The sequence below is a fragment of the Erinaceus europaeus genome, chromosome 5 (genome assembly GCF_950295315.1).
Source record: "Erinaceus europaeus chromosome 5, mEriEur2.1, whole genome shotgun sequence".
Classification (NCBI taxonomy): Eukaryota; Metazoa; Chordata; class Mammalia; order Eulipotyphla; family Erinaceidae; genus Erinaceus; species Erinaceus europaeus.
Window position 1 is genome coordinate 131,776,316 of NC_080166.1, and position 20,041 is coordinate 131,796,356.

The following is a 20,041-nucleotide window of genomic DNA, read 5'->3' on the forward strand; positions in this document are numbered from 1 at the left end:
CCTACAACCCCTTTCTGCCACTTTTTGCCAGGAAGACTCATGGTCAGTGGCGTCCCGGGTCCCTACCTCTGATAGGTCATCACAGATTTTTGAGTTCGCATTGAGAACTCAACCCCTTCCCCCCCTTTCTTTTTTAATACTTTATTTGAATTTTTAAAACTTTATTTGAATTTTTAAAACTTTATTTGAATAGGACAGAAAGAAATTGAGAGGGGAGAGAATGAGACACCTGCAGCACTGCTTCACCCCTTGTGATAGTCCCCTGCAGGCTGGAACCATGGGCTCATTGAACCTGGGTCTCTGTGCATGGTAACAAGTGTAGTTAAACCAGATCACCACAGCCCAGCTGGCCCCCTCAAGCCCTTTCTTGATTTTCCTCTTACAGTATGTCTTACTTGGTCCTTACACTCTGAGAAGTGCTGATGTGCCCAGTGTAAATACTATACCCCCTGTCTGTTATCTCTGATTATTACACAATAGAATCATCATCCCCAATCTGCCTGCTCCCAGGTTTCAACTGGAAGCTTTTCAGTAGTGTTTGGGTTTCATTCCCCAGGGGGCTCTTGAGTTCAGCTCAGTGGAGGCATTTTCAGCATCTGCATTTTGCATTCTCTCCCCACCCAGTTGTTTGTAACATAGAACTGGATTTAACTAAAGCCAGCCGCCATTGTGTTTGATTTGAAACGTTTTAAAGAAAGTGTCATTCGGCTATCTTGTGGTAGCCGCCTCAGAGGTTGATATTATCCATTTGTGGAGTGAAGCACATGTGAAGCCGACTCTGAGTTAAGACTGTAGACTGCAGTTCAGTTTTTCAGACTTCTTAAGATTAGAAACGAGTCTTGAAATACCAGACACTAAAGCCAAGGAACATGCGTGCTGTCTGAGCCAATGAGGGCAAGAAGGTCTTCAGGTCATGAGCAGGCTAACCCTACTTTCTCTTTTTTGTTTTTTATCTCAGGCCTGAAAGCTAATAACATCAACTACACCGTTCACTCTGTCAGAAGAGCTCTAGAAAACACAGCAGTGAAGGCCGACAACATAGAAGTGTTTGCCCAAGGACATGGTATTATTCAGGTATCGTGTGTGTAGAGTAGCCTTTGAGCCATTCAGATGCTGTCTTGAGTCCTAGATACTATTTCCTGTTGTGTGACAGTGACGGAGGATATTGGGTCTGATTCTAGACAAGCCAGAGTAAACAAAGAGGCTAGGAAAACACATTGTAGTTTAGACAGACTTGTTGCACTAAGAGAATCACAACAGACAGAAGAGGAGGAGGAGGAGGAGGAGGAGGAGAAAAAGCTAAGCAGTCCTAACCGGTCACCTGAGACTGACGGGTGAAGTGGCTACACCAGTGTTTTGTCTGATGGGAACGTAGCCTTCTTGACAGAGGTGGACGTAGAAACGAACTTTTTGCTTTAGTTAAAATCAGACGGACCATTTGTGACAACATATTTCTCCACTCAATTCTGGGTGTCTTCTTGTTTGTATTCTTTTTAATTAGGTTGACAAGGCCTATGACTACCTCGTTCAGAATACGTCATTCGCGAATAAACTGGGTTTCACCGTTACCATTGGGACTAACCGTGGCATCTACCTCCGAGATCCCGTTCAAGTGGCTGCACCCTCAGACCACGGTGTCGGCATTGAGCCTATATTTCCAGAAAATACTGGTAAGCACTAGCCACGCAGTAAGCGGAAGTGCTCGCATGGAAGGTTGTGTGAGGAGAGGAATCGAGTCATGCTAAAGAAAACGCATGAGTGCGTAGTATTGTTCTCTCGGGCCTTGGAAACGTGACAGTGGTTAGGGACCCCAAACATTGATGATTCAGGAAGCACTTTGACTGCTGAGAACACGAAGAACTGTCAGTGACTTAGAGCTGTAATCAGTTGTGGGTAATGAAGCCTGGTACTCCTGTCTTTCCCATTGTGACTCTCCAGATATGAGATAGACTTCCCACTGGAGATTAGGAAGTAGAGATAACCAAGGGGAAACTCCGGGAGTCTGAAATCACAGTGAGCAGGGGCCGGGTAGTGGTATCCCCAGTTAAGTGCGCATAGTACTATGTGCAAGGACCAGGTGTCTTATCTTTCCCTCTCCCTCTCAGTTTCTCTGAGTCGTATTCAATAAGCTGGGGGATGGAAGAAAAGAGGCAGACTTTAACCAACTAATCTTGGTCTTCCATTGCCAGAAAACTCTGAAAAGATATCCCTTCAGCTTCATTTAGCATTGACTTCAAATTCGTCTTGGGTTCAGTGTCCCAGCCACTTGGAGCTCATGAATCAGTGTAGACACATAAACATCCGTGTGGACCCCAGAGGCTTGAGAGAAGGGCTGCATTATACAGAGGTATTGATGTCACTTCCTTTTTCGCTGTCTCTGCGGTGCTTCAAAGAAGTTTCTTTCTGTCAGTCTCATCACTGGTCTGTCGGAATCACTGGTGGGGCCGTGATGCCTGTGTTTGTTTAAGCCATTTGCCATGAGCGATGTGGCCTACATCCGAAAGATTTATGTCAGCGTGTGCTTGCAGGACCTTGAAAAATTCAGCATTAACTTACTCTGAGAGTTGACTTTTCTCGTTACCCTCTGTACACAACCTCTCCCCTTCCCCCCCCCGCCCCTGTTTATGGATCCGGAATGTCACCATTTTTTCTTGCAGGTGTGTGGCTATGATATAGCATGTCCTAGTGCGGGTCCCCTGTTCAGAGTGCCAATCACCGCAGTCATAGCAGCAAAGTGAGTAACAGTTCACTGACAGCTGAGAGTCAGGTGTCTTTTCTTAATGGCTAATTGTGGGAATGCACTTTTTTTTCTTTTAATTTAACCTCTATGCTATCACCCCATCCCAGTGTCTTTTCTTAATGGCTAATTGTGGGAATGCACTTTTTTTTTTTTATTTTAGCACTATGCTATCACCCCATCCCAGTGGGAATGGAGATCAGCCCTGCTACCTGTAGTTGTCTAGGGGAATAACTGGTAGTTTCTGTCACACGCACACACACCCGCCTCCACTAAAAGTGCTTTCTGTCAGGATAACAGCACCAGACATTTGGGGCCTTTACCTTGCCCAGTTTCCCTGGACCGTTTGACAAGCCTACCCCTCCCGCCCTACTCTGTTACACCCTTATTTCCAGAACTGCTACTCTTCTCCCCCGTGTCCAGACTTCTCTTTCCATCTTGCCTTCTACCCTGGAACCAAGGAGTTCAAATCTGATCGTGTGGCATTGCCAGTCCACCCCAGGATCAAGTTTATGTTACTTAAAATGTCAAAAAATGGCCTTCAAGCCAGTGTTTCCTTCATTCCGTGTACCGGATTGAGACTTCTGGCTGACTCACCACTCCTGCTTCCTCAGGGCTGGGTCTGCTGTCACGGCTGGCTGTCTGCTATGGCCCTGATTCCTGTCACTTAACCTCGTGACTAGCCATGCTCCTGGTCATTCCTTAGTGGAGTGTGCCCGTTTGTATGCTGCAGGGTATTTTTGACATGCCGTGTCTTGTTTTTTTTTATTATTTATTTAATTTATATAATCAACCACATGACTGTGAACCCACCAAAGACGCGAGCATCAGACCTTACGTGGTCCTCAATAGAGCCCGATCTGCAGTACATCAAACAAACAGTACTTGGTGGAGAGACAGATTGGGATTGTGGGAATACTGGACACAGCTCAAACTTGGCTCACCGTTTCTGTTGAGTTGGATACAGAGCAGCTAGAATATGCAGTACCTCTCAGCTCTAAAAAGCACAGGATGAAATGGACAGCATGTGATATTTAAATGACAAACAAAACTTTAGCCATACCTTTCCTACAGGTAAGTGTCCAGTAGTAGAAACTTAGACAAGTAGAAGAAACTTAGATAAGATGATAGAATCAGCAACCTAGGAGGTAGCACAGTGGATAAAGTGATAGACTCTGAAGCCTGAGGTCCTAAGTTTGATCCCTGGCATCACAAGTGGCAGAGTGATGCTGTCTCTTAATCTTCTCTAATTGATAAATAAATCTTAAACGGTTCTAAAATCAGCTGTGACGTGGTCTCCTTCAGGAACCTTCCCCCAGTCTGTTTTTGTGACCCAGGGCCTGCTCATCTCTCCCTGAGCACCTCCCTCCAGCCAGGGCATCCTTCGGAAAGGTGTCTGTTCTGCCTCCTACTGGCTTGGCCTGGGCCAAGAAGAATCCTCTATTCGTGTTGTTCCGGTAGCTTCTCCTCCTAGCAGTGTCTCACGCAGTAGCTGCTCCTGGAATGCTCGACACTCTGGCTGCAGCTTGTCCTTAGCATATGTTTTTGGTTTCCCTAGCTGCTAATTACGTGTTTGCCTTTATATTTCATTCAGATCTGACAGAAATGCTCTAGCAGTGGTCTCTTTGTCCTTTGTCATCATAGCATAGAAACATTTTGAAACAGCAAAGCTAGGCCAGTGTAAAGAGTGTTTTTTTTTTTTAATTAAGTGAACCTTACAAATTATAAGTTTATTGCAACCTATAAACTAGGCAAGTTAGCAGACCCCCACTTATAGCAGGCTACCCAGACTGGAATCTGTGGGCATGTCACGAAAGTGTGCAAAAAGTCTTACATAGTGTTTCATGGCCAGCTTCTGTAGTCCTTGTGTTTATTGCTAACGAAGTATCAAGATCTGGAGTGCTACTGGGGTTATGACACAAAGGATTTTAAAATTAAGACAGGTTGTTTTTTGTTTGGTTGGTTTTTCTTATTTATGCTTTTCCATCAATAGTAAATACAGAGGTTGGTATGTGCAGCCTTCCTCGGTTTTCTGCAGAACACTTTCACACACACACACACACCGCCTAGATCTTCCTTCACCATTCTGCTAGCGTTTGCCCTTCTTCCGTAGCCAGTCAACAGCGTCAGGTTGAGCCTGATGTCAAGTTTCGAGACCTTTGAATCTGGAGAGGTGGCAGTCATTGACTATGTGGGTCATAGTCTGTCTGGAGCCGCAGGGGCAGTTCGGGTCGTCTCTGGCTCCCCAGCGATGGAACATAGCGGCGCACCGGCCATGGCCTGTTCGATAGCAATTGAGGAGGGCCCAGTCATAACGTGCTAGGTCAAAGCTGGGTTGACACTTGCAGGGGTTTGTGAAGAGGTGTTTGTTCTTGACCTCAGCTGACTGCCAACTCTGTTTCCAAGAGTCTGGAATAGAGAAGTTCAGTGTAGGCATAGGGGACCAGATTGGGACTCAGTGGAATAAGTATGATGTCTAATTATTCATTCTCATTCATTTTCAGAGTAAATGAGTCATCACATTACGACCTAGCCTTTTCAGATGTTCATTTTAAACCGGGTCAGATTCGGAGGCATTTCATTGAGGTTCCTGAGGGTGCTACGTGGGCAGGTAAGCACAAGTCACGTCTGTCTCAGTCACTGGTATTTATGAACATTTGCTCCCTGCTGGGATTGTGGCTACAGGAAGTTTGTGTGTCTGTCATGTGCTTTACTCATACATGTGTGTAACATCTTAGACTCTCTCTGTCAGGTCCAAAACATTTTCCATGATCTGGCACCTTTTGGCATTGACCCCTACAGCAAGCCATGTAGGCCAACTTGTTGTGGTTCAGTATCAAGCTTTAGCTTCCTCTGGCGTGAGGCCCCACTTGTTAATGATTACTCAGAGTTGTGCTGTTTGTAGAACAGCTTTCTTGGAGTCGTCTGTGTGCACTAATAACGGTTAAGGGGTAAAATACAATGAGATTAGGGTGTCTTCTTTGATTGGATTATTCAGAATGGAAGCAGTCCTAGTCATGTAGCGGTGGTCTCAGATTAGACAGGGACCACAGGGAAGTGAAGCAGGGGGGAGACCGTTGGTCAGGGCTTCCAGATTTTTAGTTTGTGGGACAAACAGGCTCCAGGGATCGGTGTGCAGCACGATGCTGACAATTGATAACGTTGTCTAAGTATCTGCAGTTTGATAAGAGTCTGGAGCTTGAGACGTTCCCACCAACAAAAGAATGTGAAAACTGTAAAGTGGTGTACTCACTAACTCTCCTGTGGCCATTTCCCAGGCGTTGTGCGTGGGTGTGTGGAATTGTTCCATTGTTTACCTTAGATTCACGGATGTTGTTTCTTTGCCCAACCATCCACTGAGATGCAACAACAAACAACATCCCATGAATTTAAGGTATACAACATACAACGATTCCATGCATGCATGACTTGGAAGCTAATTCGTGTATCAATTAATAGAAGCATTCTCAAAACAGAACTAGACTTGACATTGTTGTTTTTATTATTGGGGAGGTTGATGCTTTACAGTGCAGTCACTGACATATGCATAGAATCTCATTGTGCAACAGGCCCCTAAGTTGTCTTCCTCTCCTCCCTCCCTCTCCAGAGTCCTTTGCTTCTGAGTCCAGTCCCTGTTTCCCCTTATGCTCTCCCTCCCCATCCCTGCTGTGTTAAGTCCCACTGATAAGTGAGGTCATTTGGTATCCGTCCTTCTCTTTTTTGGCTTATCTCAGTCAACATGATGTCCTCAAGTCTCATCCAAGAGGACAAGTTGGTTCAGGCCATAGTGCGCTGTGCCCCATGACCAGTCAACCAAGAACTAACCCTAGTTCTGCGTTCCTCCTGCTGGAACAGGTGAATGCTAGGTAGGTGACAGCTCCTGCTTAACAGTGACTTTGATTACCTCCTGCTCAGCCTCAGGGCAAAGCTAGTTGTGATGGTTGTACTTTTTTTTTAAATTTCTTTATTGGGGAATTAATGTTTTACATTCGACAGTAAATACAATAATTTGTACATGCATAACATTTCCCAGTTTTCCACATAATAATACAATGCACACTAGGTCCTCTGTCATCCTTTTTGGACCTGTATTATCTCCCCCACCCACCCAGTGTCTTCTACTTTGGTGTAATACACCAACTCCAGTTCAGGTTGTGTTTTGTCTCCTGATCTTGCTTTTCAACTTCTGCCTGAGAATGAGATCATCCCATATTCATCCTTCTATTTCTGACTTATTTCGCTTAACATGAATTTTTCAAGGTCCATCCAAGATCGGCTGAAAACGGTGAAGTCACCATTTTTTACAGCTGAGTAGTATTCCATTGTGTGTGTGTATATACCGTAACTTGCTCAGCCTCTTATCTGTTGTTGGACACCTGGGTTGCTTCCAGGTTTTGGCTATTAAAAATTGTGCTGCCAAGAAGTGTACACAGATCTTTTTGGATGGGTGTGTTGGGTTCCTTAGGATATATCCCCAGGAGAGGAATTGTAGGATCATAGGGTAGGTCCATTTCTAGCCTTCTGAGAGTTCTCCAGACTGCTCTCCACAGAGGTTGGACCAATTGACATTCCCACCAGCAGTGCAGGAGGGTTCCTTTGACCCCATAACCTCTCCAGCATTTGCTGCTGTTACCTTTTCTGATGTATGACACTCTCACAGGAGTGAGGTGGTATCTCGTTGTTTTTATTTGCATTTCTCTGACAGAGACTTGGAGCATTTTTTTCATGTGTTTCTCGGCCTTTTGGATTTTTTCTATAGTGACTATTCTGTCCATGTCCTCTCCCCATTTTTGGACGGGGTTATTTGTTTTCTTGTTGATGAGTTTGGCAAGCTCTTTATATTTTGGTTGGTTTGTCAATTTTGTTCTTCTCCTTCTTCTATCAGGCTGTTTATTTGTGCTTTTTCTTGTTTCCTAATGTGTGCTTGTATGGCTAAGAACTTCGCTCTCAGTACTGCCTTAGCTGTGTCCCAAATAGTTTGATAGCTTGTGTCTTCATTTTCATTGAACTCTCGAAACATTTTGATTTCTTCTTTGACCCAGTAGTTGTTAAGTAGTGTACTGTTGAGCTTCCACATTTTGGGACTATTACTAATGGTTTGTTGATTGTTAAGTGTTAGTTTAATTCCACTGTGGTCTGAGAAGATGCTTGGGATGATTTCAATGCTCTTGAATTTGTTGATGCTGTCTTTGTGGCCTAACATATGGTCTATCCTTGAGAATGACCCATGTGGACTTGAGTAGAATGTGTATTCCAGTTATAGGGATGAATGACTGAAAATGTCCAATAGTTCTAGTTCATCTATCTCCTCATTTAGCTCCCTCATGTCTTTATTGAATTTCTGCCTGGATGGTCTGTCAAGTTGAGAGAGTGGGGTGTTGAAGTCCCCTACTATGACTGTGTTGCTGTTAATATATTGCTGTAGCTCTTTCAGTAGACGTTTGATGTATTTAGATGGCTTCTCATTGGGTGCATAGATGTTAATAATTGTTACTGTCTCTTGATTGACTGATCCTCTGAGCATTAAGTAGTGTCCATCCCTATCTTTAAAAAAATTTTTTTTAAGTCTGTCATGTCAGATATGAGAATAGCTGTTCCTGCCCTTTTTTGTGGACCATTGGCTTGTATGATAGTTTTCCATCCTTTCACTTTGAGTCTGTGTATGTCTTGTTGAGTTATTTGGGTTTCTTGTAGACAATGTATTGTTGGGTTGTGTTTTCTGATCCATCTTCCTACTCTGTGCCTTTTCATAGGTGAATTCAAGCCATTGATATTTATTGATATCAAAGATTGAAGATATTTTAACGCCATTATTGTAGGTTTTTAGAGTGTTCTGATATATGGCATATTTATGGTGGTCTGACTGTTTACAGGAGACCTTTGAGAACTTCTTTCAGGGCAGGATTGGTGATTGTTGATTCTTTTTTTTTTTTTTTTAAAGTAATTTTTAAAATTTATTTTCCCTTTGTTGCCCTTGCTGTTTAACAGCGTTGTGGTTGCTGATGTCATTATTGTTGGATAGGACAGAGATAAATAAGAGGGGGGAGAGAAAGACACCTGCAGACCTGCTTTACCACTTGTGAAGTGACTCCCCTGCAGGTGGTAGCCGGGGGTCCTTGCGCTTTGTGCCATGTGCGCTTAACCCACTGGGCCACCGCCCAACTCCCTGTTAATTCTTTCAACTGTTGCTTGTCTGACAATATTTTGATGCCTCCATCTACTCTGAATGACTGTCTAGCAGGATACATTTGTCTTGGTTGAAAGCCTTTCTAATTGAGCATTCCATAGATACCTTCCCATTCTCTTCTCACCTGTGGTGTTTGTGTGGAGAAGTCTGCTGCTAATCTTAAGGGTTTTCCTCTGGACGTGACTCTTTGTTTTTTCTCTTACAGCCTTCAGGATCCTTTCTTTATCCTTATTCCTTTCCATTCTAAATATGATGTGTCTTGGTGTCTTTTACGCCTGGGTTTATTCTGTTTGGGACCCTCTGGGCTTATTGAACCTTTGTGACTTTTATGTTGTCTAGACTAGAGAAGTTCTCAGCTATTATGTCCTGAAGAATGCTTTCTTCCCCTCCCTCTCTTTCTTCCTCTGGCAAGCCAATAATGCCTATATTATTTCTTTTTTTTTTTTATTTTAATCTTTATTTATTGATTTTGAATAGAGACAAAGAGAAATTGTGAGGGGAGGGGATATAGTGCTGAAGAGAGACAGAGACAACTGCAGACCTGCTTCACCACTTGTGAAGTTTTCCCCCTGCAGGTGGGGGCCAGGGACTTGAACCTGGATCCTTGCACACTATAATGTGTGCGCTTAACCAGGTGCGCCACCACCTGGCCCCCCTATATTATTTCTTTTGAAGTCATCCCATAGGTCTCTGTTGTTGTTTTCAGTATCTCTTAATCTCTTTGAGATCTCTTACTTCTTTTTTAGTTGTCTCTATTTTTGTCCTCGATCTTACTAATTATATCTTCAGCCTCATTGATTCTATTCTCTCTCCTCTCTACTGTTTTCTGGAGTTCATCTGTTTTGTTACCCTGTTCTAATAGTGTTTTAGCTTGTTCAGCTAGTTGTGTTCTTAGCTAGTTTAGCTTTAAGCTCTCTAATAACCTTGAGATAATTAGTGTTTTCTTCCAGGGTCTCATGCATTGTTTCTGCATTTCTTATGACAATTCTTTGAAACTCTTTACTCACTCCTTTGATTATTTCCTTAACTAGTGTTTGGATGTTGACCTCATTATTTTGTGCTTCAAGCTTTGGGGGGCTTTTAGCTGGACTCTTGTCCTGGTTCATTTCTCCAATATTTCTTCTTGTTTGTTTAACCATTTTATATAGTCTATTATGAGGTCTCTCTCTCAGTACTGTTCAAATTACTGATCTCTCTCGCCTGGATTGAGTTGTGTCTAAGTAAGGTAATTAAAAGGTTCACAGTTGTGGAAATTGACAGTTTGTTTCAATAGTATTTTAATCCCTGAGTTGGAGCTCAGTGGCATAAAAGCCTCTTTTGTTCATTTTCTTCCATGTAAGCTATGGGAGCCTAAGGGCTTTTAAACTATAAGTAGGCTTCTTAGCTTAATCACTGACTCCAGACCAAGAGAGAAAGCAGGGTGGGGCAGAGATAATCCAGTGGTTATGCAAAGAGACTCTCACAGCCCCTCTGCTAGACCACAGAGGTATATACTATTTGTTTCATAGTAAGTAAATTGCAGCCAGCTGCCTTTGGGACTCTAGGCCGTTCCCTGCCCCCATGCAAATGCCCGTCGAGGCAAGTACGCCCCCCAGAGGCAAGAAAGTACGCCCCCCAGAGGCAAGAAAGTACGCCCCCCAGAGGCAAAAATGGCCCCCTCAGGCCTTCCCTTGGCAGCACACTGGTTCTTGTTACTTGCTTACATGTTTCTCCATGTTTGTGCCAGTTTCTTTTTTTAAAAATGCCTGTACGATATAGGTTTCTGTTCACCCAACACCCTTGATACTGTAGTCATTTAGTTAAAGAGAAAAGGGGGAATTGTTGTATGCTTTACATTGGGTTGTTCTAGTTCTCCCCCGCCAAGAGAATTGGATCAGTCCAGTTAGTTTCACGGGCCCGCTTGGTCCCGCCCCAAGGAACCCCGCCAGAGTTCCAGAGTTCCAGAGTTGGAGAGTTGCAGAGTAAGAGAGAGTGCTTGCGCCGCCGCAAAGAGACAGCAGAGTTCTGTTTGGTGATTAGTTTGGTTTAGTTTATGAATCGTTCCTGAATAAAGAAATACAGCTTCCCTGCCCAGCCGTATGTCTCTGGTCGTCTCTGTTACCCGCCCGTGAAGCTAGCCCGGCCAGCAGGAGCCTCCGAATTTTAACAACAGTATGTGATTCCTTAGGAGGTAGGCACTGTTAGAACCATGTTGTGCGCGTTTTAGATGCTGCCCCCTAAAGCCCCGCCGTTTCTTGGTACTTTCAGAAGTCACCGTGTGTTCCTGCTCTTCGGACGTGTCGGCCAAGTTCGTTCTCCATGCGGTTCAGCTTGTGAAGCAGAGAGCCTACCGGAGCCACGAGTTCTATAAGTTCTGTTCCCTTCCTGAAAAAGGCACATTGACCGAAGCTTTCCCTGTCTTAGTAAGTTCCCATTAGTGATTCAGGAGGCTGGGGAGGTGGCCAGAAGGTGAAGCATCTGCTTTGCCTGCATGGGTCCCTGGGTTCAGTACCTGACACCACATCTGATGGAGCGGTGCCATGGGGTGTGTGTGTGTGTGTGTGTGTGTGTGTGTGTGTGTGTGTGTGTGTCTCCATCACTTTTCCTCTCCCTCTCTTCTATGCACAGAGTATAAAAAATAATTCTTTGGGGGCTGGGTGGTAGTGCAGTGGGGTGTTAAGCACACATGGTACAAAGCACAAGGGCTGCAGTAAGGATCCCAGTTCGAACCCCAGGCTCTACACCTGCAGGGGGTCGCTTCACTAATGGTGAAGCAGGTCTGCAGGTGTTTATCTTTCTCTCCTCTCTGTCTTCCCCTCCTCTCTCCATTTCTCTCTGTCCTATCCAACAATAAGGGCAACAAAATGGGAAAAAAATGGCCTCCAAGAGCAGTGGATTGATTCTTGATGCAGGTAAAATAATAATAATAATAATTCTTTTGTTGTTTCATAAACTTTTTCTTTTCTGATAATATTAAGTATTTGATTTTGATTTTATGGTTTGTGTTTGAGGTGCATTTTGACTGTATTTTTTATTAATACCAAATAAATGAAGCAGGAAGATAGACAGCATAATGGTCCTGCAAAAGACTCCTGCCTGAGACTCTGAGATCCCAGGTTCAATCCTCAGTACCACCATCAGCCAGAGCTGAGCAGTACTCTGGCCTGTCTCTATTTGTATCTCTCTTTCATTAAAATTAAATAAGTCATTTAAAGAGAGAAAGAGAGTGAGTGAGTGTGTGTGTGTGTGTGTGTGTGTGTGTGTGTGTTGGTCTTAAAGCTTCTGACCCCTTGCAAGATGCATGTGAATGAAACTGCTTCCTCCACTCACCGTAGCTCATTTCCTCCTTGAAGACTTTTATGCGCCTTGCCTGGGCTATTTGGTTAGTATTTCACTGAGAATCCATGAAGCCAGTTCTGCTGCAGGCTCCCACCTGACTCACTTCTTTGTTTTCAGCTGGTCACAGGATGTTTCCTTCTGTTTACTCTCACTTGTGTTCCATATCCCCTTTAAACTTTTTAATATGCTGATTACTCAAAACTTACATTGAAATTCAGTGTAAATGAGCAAGTCTTGTTTTCTTTCTTGTTTTCAGTCGAGAGAATGTGTGAGTGAGCATAATTCCTGGTTGCTGTGGTTTCCAGACGACTCTGAGCCTAAAACCTCCAGATCTGTACCGCCCTTCCTCTGTTCACGGGTCTTAATTGCTTTTCTTTTGTACAAATATTTACTCCAGTTTTACTCCTCCATTTTTTTTTTATTGTAGGTGTTTTCAAAAGCTGCCTCAGATCTTTTATAACTGGCAAGTTAGCGTTCTGAATGAGTAACCCTGCATGTAAACGCCAACACCCTCGGCATCTGTCATGGGCATTCCTCCTCCAAGCATACCTAATAAAAGTTCCTTGTGTTTTCTTGCTGTACAAATGGGAAGGTTTGAGAGCACAGAATGTCTCCGCAGCATTCATCTGTATTCTACAATGGGAGATGAATTAAGGAAAGAGCTTTCCACATCTGCAACCTGTGTTTTATTTTCTCCACAGGGCGGGAAGGCCATCGAGTTTTGCATTGCTCGCTGGTGGGCCAGTCTCAGTGACGTCAACATCGACTACACCATTTCCTTCCACGGGATCGTGTGCACTGCTCCGCAGCTAAATATCGTAAGTGCCATGTCTCCATCCTCTCTCGCCTTGGACTTCTCTGAGCAGTGGACCCGACCATTGATGGGGGAGTTACCAGTGTTCTGAAAATAGCCGCTGTCTTTGTTCATAGGTGCTTGTAAAGCTTTGTAACCCCATGCATTTGTTTTAGGTACAGAGTATTATTCTTGAAAACTTGTTTTCAATACAGTTTGAGAAATTAATTGGGTAACTATCCTTTCAGCATGCATCCGAAGGCATCAACCGTTTTGACGTTCAGTCCTCTTTGAAATACGAAGATCTGGCTCCCTGCATAACCCTGAAGAGCTGGGTGCAGACTCTACGGTACCTCTACATGTGTTAGGGCCGCAGATGTTGCGCTTTGATGTGGCGGCCCGGGGAGATGGGGAGATACCCGACGCTGTCTAAGTGCATCAGCATGCTGGGGGGCACACGTCCGTCCTCACCTTTCCGATCTAGGAATGCTAATAGCTCTCTTGAGAAGTTGCAGCAGCTTCTTGCCCAAGTGGCATGTGCCCAGCTCTCAGCACAGCGCCCTGCATGGCCTTGTCTGTGGTGCTGTGTAAGCGCTGCCTGCAGCTGGGATGGGCTGCAAGCCTGAGGGGGCACATGCAGCCTGTCTTCTGCTCGGCCGCTCATACAGTCACGGAGCTCTGTCTGTGTGGAGAGCTCTCGGCTTGACGTTTGCAAGTATTTTTAGCTTGAAGATGCTCCCTTTTTCAAGTGGCAACGGTTAAAGTCTCTGTATAGCCACGATTTAAGTCAGTAGCATCCTAAGAGGACAGTCGACTCGTTAAGATGTGTTCTAGCTTTTGTTAATGATGGTTCACTATTTGCTTTTTTAAATGAACTCTTAAATGTGGTTGTCTGTGATTACAGCCCACTAAGTGCAAAAACAAGACCTTTGGGTTCAAGAGATGTTTTGCCAAATAACCGTCAACTTTACGAGATGATCCTGACATATAATTTCCATCAAGTAAGTGTAAGACGTCTTACTTAAGGACTGGAAAATGAGAAGTCAAGAGGGGAAGAAAAAAAAAGTCTTCGTGTATATGAATGAAATGAGCACCGGCCACTTTGGGAAATTGTTTGTGACCATTTAAGTTCCTTTCAGTCAGGAGTCATAGACTCTGGCCTTAGAGACTTCGTTTTATAACCGATGGCACCTGTTCACTGCTGGGCGTGTTGTCTGCACCTCTTGGTGACAGTAGTGGGCCTGATGGCTCCCTGAAGCAGCTGTCAGAACAGTGGGACAGCAAAATGATTTCCAGCTGGGAGAATAGTGGAGGTAGTATCACGAGTGATATCACTAAGGTTTCAGTAAAGTACTTATCAGCCTATAAGATGAATTTAGTTTGTTTTAATATTTATGTAGTAGTCCGTTGCCGGGCTAGCTTCGGGGGCAGAAGAAAGACGACCAGGAACTCATGGCTGAGCGGGAACACAATCCAATGCTGCCTTTATTGATGTGCCTTTATATCTTCTGATATAAAGTGGCAGGTCGGAAAAAGGAAGTGGGTAGGAGAGTAGGTGGGAAGAGCATGAAAGATAGCCAGCTTCCATCTAACGAGTGCAGGCAGGGCGGGTCTCAGGCAAAACAGTGATTATGTAAATAGACCACAGCATCAGGCAATGTAAGGGAACCTGGTGTGATGACCAACACGGGTAGAAACAGAAGCAGAATTAGCCAAAGTCCGTGTGATAGGACAGAGAGAAATTGTGAATGGGGGGCGGGGGGGAGTCACACCTACAGTACTTGCTTCACCATTTGTCAAGCTTCCCCTCTACAGGTGGAGAGGGGGCCTTGAACCCAGGCCCTTGAGCATAGTAATGTGCATGCTCAACCGGGTGTGCCACCACCTGGCCCTGAATTTGGTTTTAATGTCATGGAAGTGATTTGACTTTAGCAAATTGCAAATTTCAGCTGACTGAAATGATTAGAGGTTCTTAAAGAATGTCACTTTGTCAGTGAAGAAAGATAGCTAGTCCTGTAAGTTTATGCAAGAAAGTGAGAGACCAGAGCTTCCTTGAGTACTGTGGGAACTGAGCTCGACTCTGGTCTTGTACCATCCAAGTGAGCTGTTTCAGCAGCCCAGCAAAGTACTTTTTTTGGGGGGGTGGGGGGGAGTTCTAAAACACCAGATGTGTCCTGCATTTTTAAAAGTTGGTTACCGCAAGAGAACATTTTTAAGACTTTTAATGTTGAAATTTTCATCAGTGGTACTACAAATCTGTGTTAGGAATCACATAAGCTGTGTTAATTGGTTCTTACGTTTTTATAGCCCAAGAGTGGAGAAGTAACTCCAAGCTGCCCACTGCTCTGCGAACTGCTCTACGAGTCAGAATTTGACAGCCAGCTGTGGATTATATTTGACCAAAACAAGAGGCAAATGGGCTCAGGAGATGCCTATCCACATCAGGTAGGAAAGCAGTGGAGGCTTTTAGAACTAACAGAAGTTCCTTCCGGCTCACCTAGCGAGGCCCCGAAAAGGCATAGCTTTGCTCGTACGCTCCTAGAGGTTCATTTATCTGCTGGAGAACAGACGGACGCTTTTCAGCTGAGTGGAGCTTAGGCTAGAAGCGAATGCTCGCAGACATAGTGTTTGCCCCTGTGGCATCCCCCTGAAGGGCAGGCGGGAGTTGTCTGCGGTTGACCGTTGAGGCTGAAGCACAGGCCCAGAGCACTGCCCAGCACCAAGTGCCTCCCTTTGCAGAACATTCACATTCTGCTTCCTCCTCGGACAGCCGTGCGCCAGGTGCTATAGTACGGAGGAGAACAAGGCAGTTAGTCATCTAACTTAGACAAGTGGATTTCTAGCTGTAATGTTACAGAGAAATTACTAACTTCCTGTAGTGTTCTATGCGAAATAAGGAAAACCGTCTGCACAGGGATCTTCCAGTTAGTCGTTCTAGGAATGATGGCCTTTTTCTTCAGAGCGAGCTCCTGTCACCTGTCCTCTGTCTTCATTTAAAATTGATTTAATCTCCTTAGAAGACATTGCTGATGCCGAATACAGAGCCCACCCTCCTCACTGGACAGAGGAGAGGGGTCTACCTGGGGCAGAGGGGTCTGTACTCCTTTCCCTCTATTTCCTGTCTGTCCTCGAGTGTGGCCACAACCAGGCGTGTTCTGCATACACATGCATGTCTAATTAGCGTTTGACTCTGGCTAATTTTGAGAGTGGTCTATATAGCTCTCAAACACCCATGACCTCGAAAGCATTGTTTCCGTCATCTGAAGCAGATGCTGATTTAGCTGAGGAGGGGAATCCCCAGCTGTGGAAAGAGCGAGGGCTTGGAGTATAGCACCTGCCGCCAGCTCCCTGACGCTTTGCGCCTGCCATGTCTGATGCGGACAGCTCTCCAGTTTCTGTCCTGGCTACTTGTGCAGTGACTCTTCATGAAAGCCGCCTCCCATATGTGCTTCTTGCTCCTCCCCCCCCCCCCCTTAGTCCGCTGCCATGTTAGTTGACGAGACTTTAACTTTGCCCAAACACTGTTTTTTGGTTTGTTTTTTTTTGTTTGTTTGTTTTTTTCAGTATTCCTTGAAGTTGGAGAAAGGCGATTATACAATTCGACTACAGATTCGTCACGAGCAAATCAGTGATTTGGATCGTCTCAAAGATCTTCCGTTTATTGTTTCTCATAGATTGTCTACTACCTTGAGTTTAGATATTCATGAAAACCATAGCCTTGCCCTCCTGGGGAAGAAGAAATCAAACAGCTTGACATTGCCGCCTAAATATAACCAGCCGTTCTTTGTCACTTCCCTACCCGATGACAAGTAAGTGATGCCCTGCGACACTTGCTAGCCACCTTAGACACTAACTAGCCTGTTCACTTTGGTCCATCGCCTTCTTCCAGCGGGAGAAGTTAAATTTAGAACTTAACTTCTCCCGCTGATTTTTGAAGAGTTGAAATTGGGAATCGATGCAGAATGTGGATGTTGTAGCGCTTCCCCTTATTATCTCTGTGAAACCTCCTCTTTTGTTTTTTTCTCCTTTTCAATTTTCTTACTAGAATCCCTAAAGGGGCAGGACCTGGGTGCTACCTTGCAGGATCCTTAACTTTGTCAAAGACTGAACTTGGGAAGAAAGCTGTAAGTATTGGTTTTATCACACTGATCCCACCTCCCCCAGACTAATTCTGTAAGGTGGGAAAGAATTACACATTTCAGAATATGCAAAAGAGAAGCTCTTCTTGGGGGAAAGAAGTAGTAACTACTTACTAGTAACTACTATTTTATTTTATTTTTTTCATAATTTAACATATATTTAACATTCTTTTTCCCAAGCCTGTGTAGTGGGGTGACGAGCCTGTCAACTCATTTGGCTGGTCTCCTTGACCTTCCTGGGAAACTTTCAGACCAAATCATACCTGGCTAGGGGTGAAGGGAGTGTTTAAAATTACAGCATTTGAGCATTTCAACCAACGTAATGTGGGCATAGAAATAAATCCGATCTACTTGGCTTCAAAGAAAGGAATCAGTCACAGCTAGTGAATGATGGTTTTCAGACTTACATAGACTTTCCTCTTTGGAGTTTTGAGTAATTATTTACATGATTTTGTAGTATTTCTTCTGGCATTGCCTGTTCTGCAGTTTCAAAACTTAAGCATTTTGTTAAAACCTTGTTTATGGTTATTACATGTTAGAGACAAATGCTAGGCTTTTACTAAGTGACTGCTTTTGCATCTGTTTTTATGAGAATAGTCTATATAAGATCAGGTTTTGTTATTTTTTTTTTTTGACACATAAATTCACTGCCAGTCAAAGTTGTTACTGGCGGTTGTCGCTTTTCTTGTGAGCATTCGTATTTTTCCAGCTTAAGCAGGTCTGCTGCCACCTCCAGGGAGTGCTGGTGCCCTTAGCAAAGTGTGTAGATCCCATACCTATTAGCAAGGAGACCTCTTGGGGGGGGGGGGGGGTACTGACCAAAGTTTGTTTATTCTTTCTCACCAGCACATAACTTGGAACTTTTGTGTTTAGGAAACATTGTTTGTCCTGGAATTGCTTGCCTCTCTTTTCAGTTAGTATATTTTATTAACAGGCTAGGTAAAAGAAAAAGAATACATCAGATATGCTTAAACTGTATGTAAATAAGTGCATCAATGCAAATCCCAGATGTACTTGAGAGAATTTGAAGTAGGTCAGTGGTTAATATATTTGGATTCAGCGGTGGACGGGTTTTTAAGAACCCTCGGTGATCTTGTCAGTAGCTTGTTTTACCCTGACAGCGTGGCTGCTTCCACTAGGGGTGTCAACCGTGAGCTTCCAGCCCAAAGAGCTCCTCCAAGTGTTTGCTTCCTTGTCATACAAGTGACAGGCAAGCATCATTTTTTCAGGGATGCTCTCTAGCAATCTAGAGCTTGTTACTTCTTCCCGGCTGCATTCTTTCGGAGGTAATTGTGAAGTTTTAAACTGTAAGTGTGTGCAGTGAACTAAAGTTATTATCATCAAGGTACGTTTTCTTAAAAGCAAGCAAACCCCCCCCCCCACTGGCCAAGTTAATTATAACCCCCAGTACACCTCAGTAGTTTTGCATTTCTCCTGGTTTAGCTAGTTGAGAGCGAACTCTTGGTTTCACATCTCTGACTTTCACAGTCACCTTGAAAGGATGCTTGTTTTTGACGCTTGTGACGTCCATGAAAAAATCAGACTTTGAATTTTTAATTGCTCGTGTTGTCAAGACTTTCTTCATGGTTAACAGATTGGCTCCACTGCGTTATTTGTTTGTTTGTTTGTCTGTTTTGTTTATTTGTTTTAATCAAAAGTTGAAAAACATTTGCCCTGTAGCAATAATGTCTTGAGTGCAATTTCATTCAGAAAAATGAACTGGCAATGTTACTCTCTTAAACGCATATGCTGTTGTGGCCGCAGGCCCTACCCTTTTGAGCGCCGTGGTGCTCACAGGTGGAAGGGACACTGGGAGAGCAGGCCAGGTGGGGGTTGTCTCCATCCTGTCTAGATCACACGTGTTTTCTTACAGAATGTCCTTCTAACTCCCAGGGGCAGTCTGCAGCCAAACGACAAGGAAAATTTAAAAAGGTACTGACTGTTAGTTCTTAAAAAAAGATGTCATAAAGCCTTATTTGCCTCTTAGCTCACCTTTTTTTTTTTTTTCTGTCACGATTATAAATATTTTTTTAAGACCTCTCGGTTGCTTTCCTTTCAGTTCTGCAGTATAGTGCTTTCAGTTTATCGGTGTTGGCATACTACTTTCCTCAAGCTTTTTTTTTTTTTCCTTTCCACAAACTTCAGGAAGGCCCCTGGGTTTTGTGTTTAAACAAGGGAGAGAATGCCGGCGCTCTTCATGTCTTACTGCCAGGAGGCTAAGCATTGCATATCTAGAACCCTACAGAAAGGTGGATTTGCTTTGCTAGTACGTATGTCAAGAACAATTAGGTTTAAGCTCTAGGCAAGATTTTACATTGGGTAACTCTATATAAGCTTAAAATATAAAGTTTATACCCTGCTCTTCTACTGTGTTCTGGATGGTCAAGGGCAAAGGAAAGAAAAAGAAAAAAGTCCGTGGAACAGAATTAAGAACTCATGACTCCCAACTAAAACTTAAACCAAAAGGCCTCTATACCAAGAACAGATTTTGAGACTTATTACCTGTGACTGATTAGTCAATGTCCCTGCAAATTATTAGACAATATCTAATAGTAGATATTACTATTACTATTGAATAATAGACTACTGGAGCTAAGTTTTACTGAAAGGAAAAAAAAAAAATCCAATCCCAAGTAAGCTTTAGGCAAAGAATACCTATTTTTGTGAGCTCACCTGTGCACAGCATTTTAGTGACTTCTCAAGAGCAAGCAGGGAACCTTGCAGTAGCGGAATTAATATGTAGAGAACACAGACTATTTTCTTCCTCCTTTAAAATGTTGGTGTTTTATTGAACAGAGACAGAAATCAAGAGGGATGGGGCAAATGGATCAAGAAAAAGAGAGACGCGCCCTTAGCACTGTTGAAAC

At 43.8% G+C, this 20,041-nt stretch overlaps 1 protein-coding gene across 2 annotated transcripts in view; it reads left to right on the top strand.

Annotated features, from left to right (window-relative positions):
- The window catches only part of TPP2 (tripeptidyl peptidase 2), a 71,681-nt gene that overhangs the window by 36,264 nt on the left and 15,376 nt on the right, over positions 1 to 20,041 (top strand). The window contains exons 12-24 of one of the 2 annotated variants that reach the window (XM_060191831.1): positions 959 to 1,074; positions 1,502 to 1,670; positions 2,190 to 2,347; positions 2,658 to 2,734; positions 5,242 to 5,348; positions 11,172 to 11,326; positions 12,944 to 13,060; positions 13,284 to 13,384; positions 13,940 to 14,036; positions 15,343 to 15,480; positions 16,600 to 16,844; positions 17,081 to 17,159; positions 19,068 to 19,106. In XM_060191831.1, coding sequence (XP_060047814.1) covers positions 959 to 1,074; positions 1,502 to 1,670; positions 2,190 to 2,347; positions 2,658 to 2,734; positions 5,242 to 5,348; positions 11,172 to 11,326; positions 12,944 to 13,060; positions 13,284 to 13,384; positions 13,940 to 14,036; positions 15,343 to 15,480; positions 16,600 to 16,844; positions 17,081 to 17,159; positions 19,068 to 19,106 — 1,598 coding nt within the window. The remainder of the gene's footprint in view (positions 1 to 958; positions 1,075 to 1,501; positions 1,671 to 2,189; positions 2,348 to 2,657; positions 2,735 to 5,241; positions 5,349 to 11,171; positions 11,327 to 12,943; positions 13,061 to 13,283; positions 13,385 to 13,939; positions 14,037 to 15,342; positions 15,481 to 16,599; positions 16,845 to 17,080; positions 17,160 to 19,067; positions 19,107 to 20,041) is intronic. The other variant, XM_060191832.1, reaches the window with a different exon arrangement.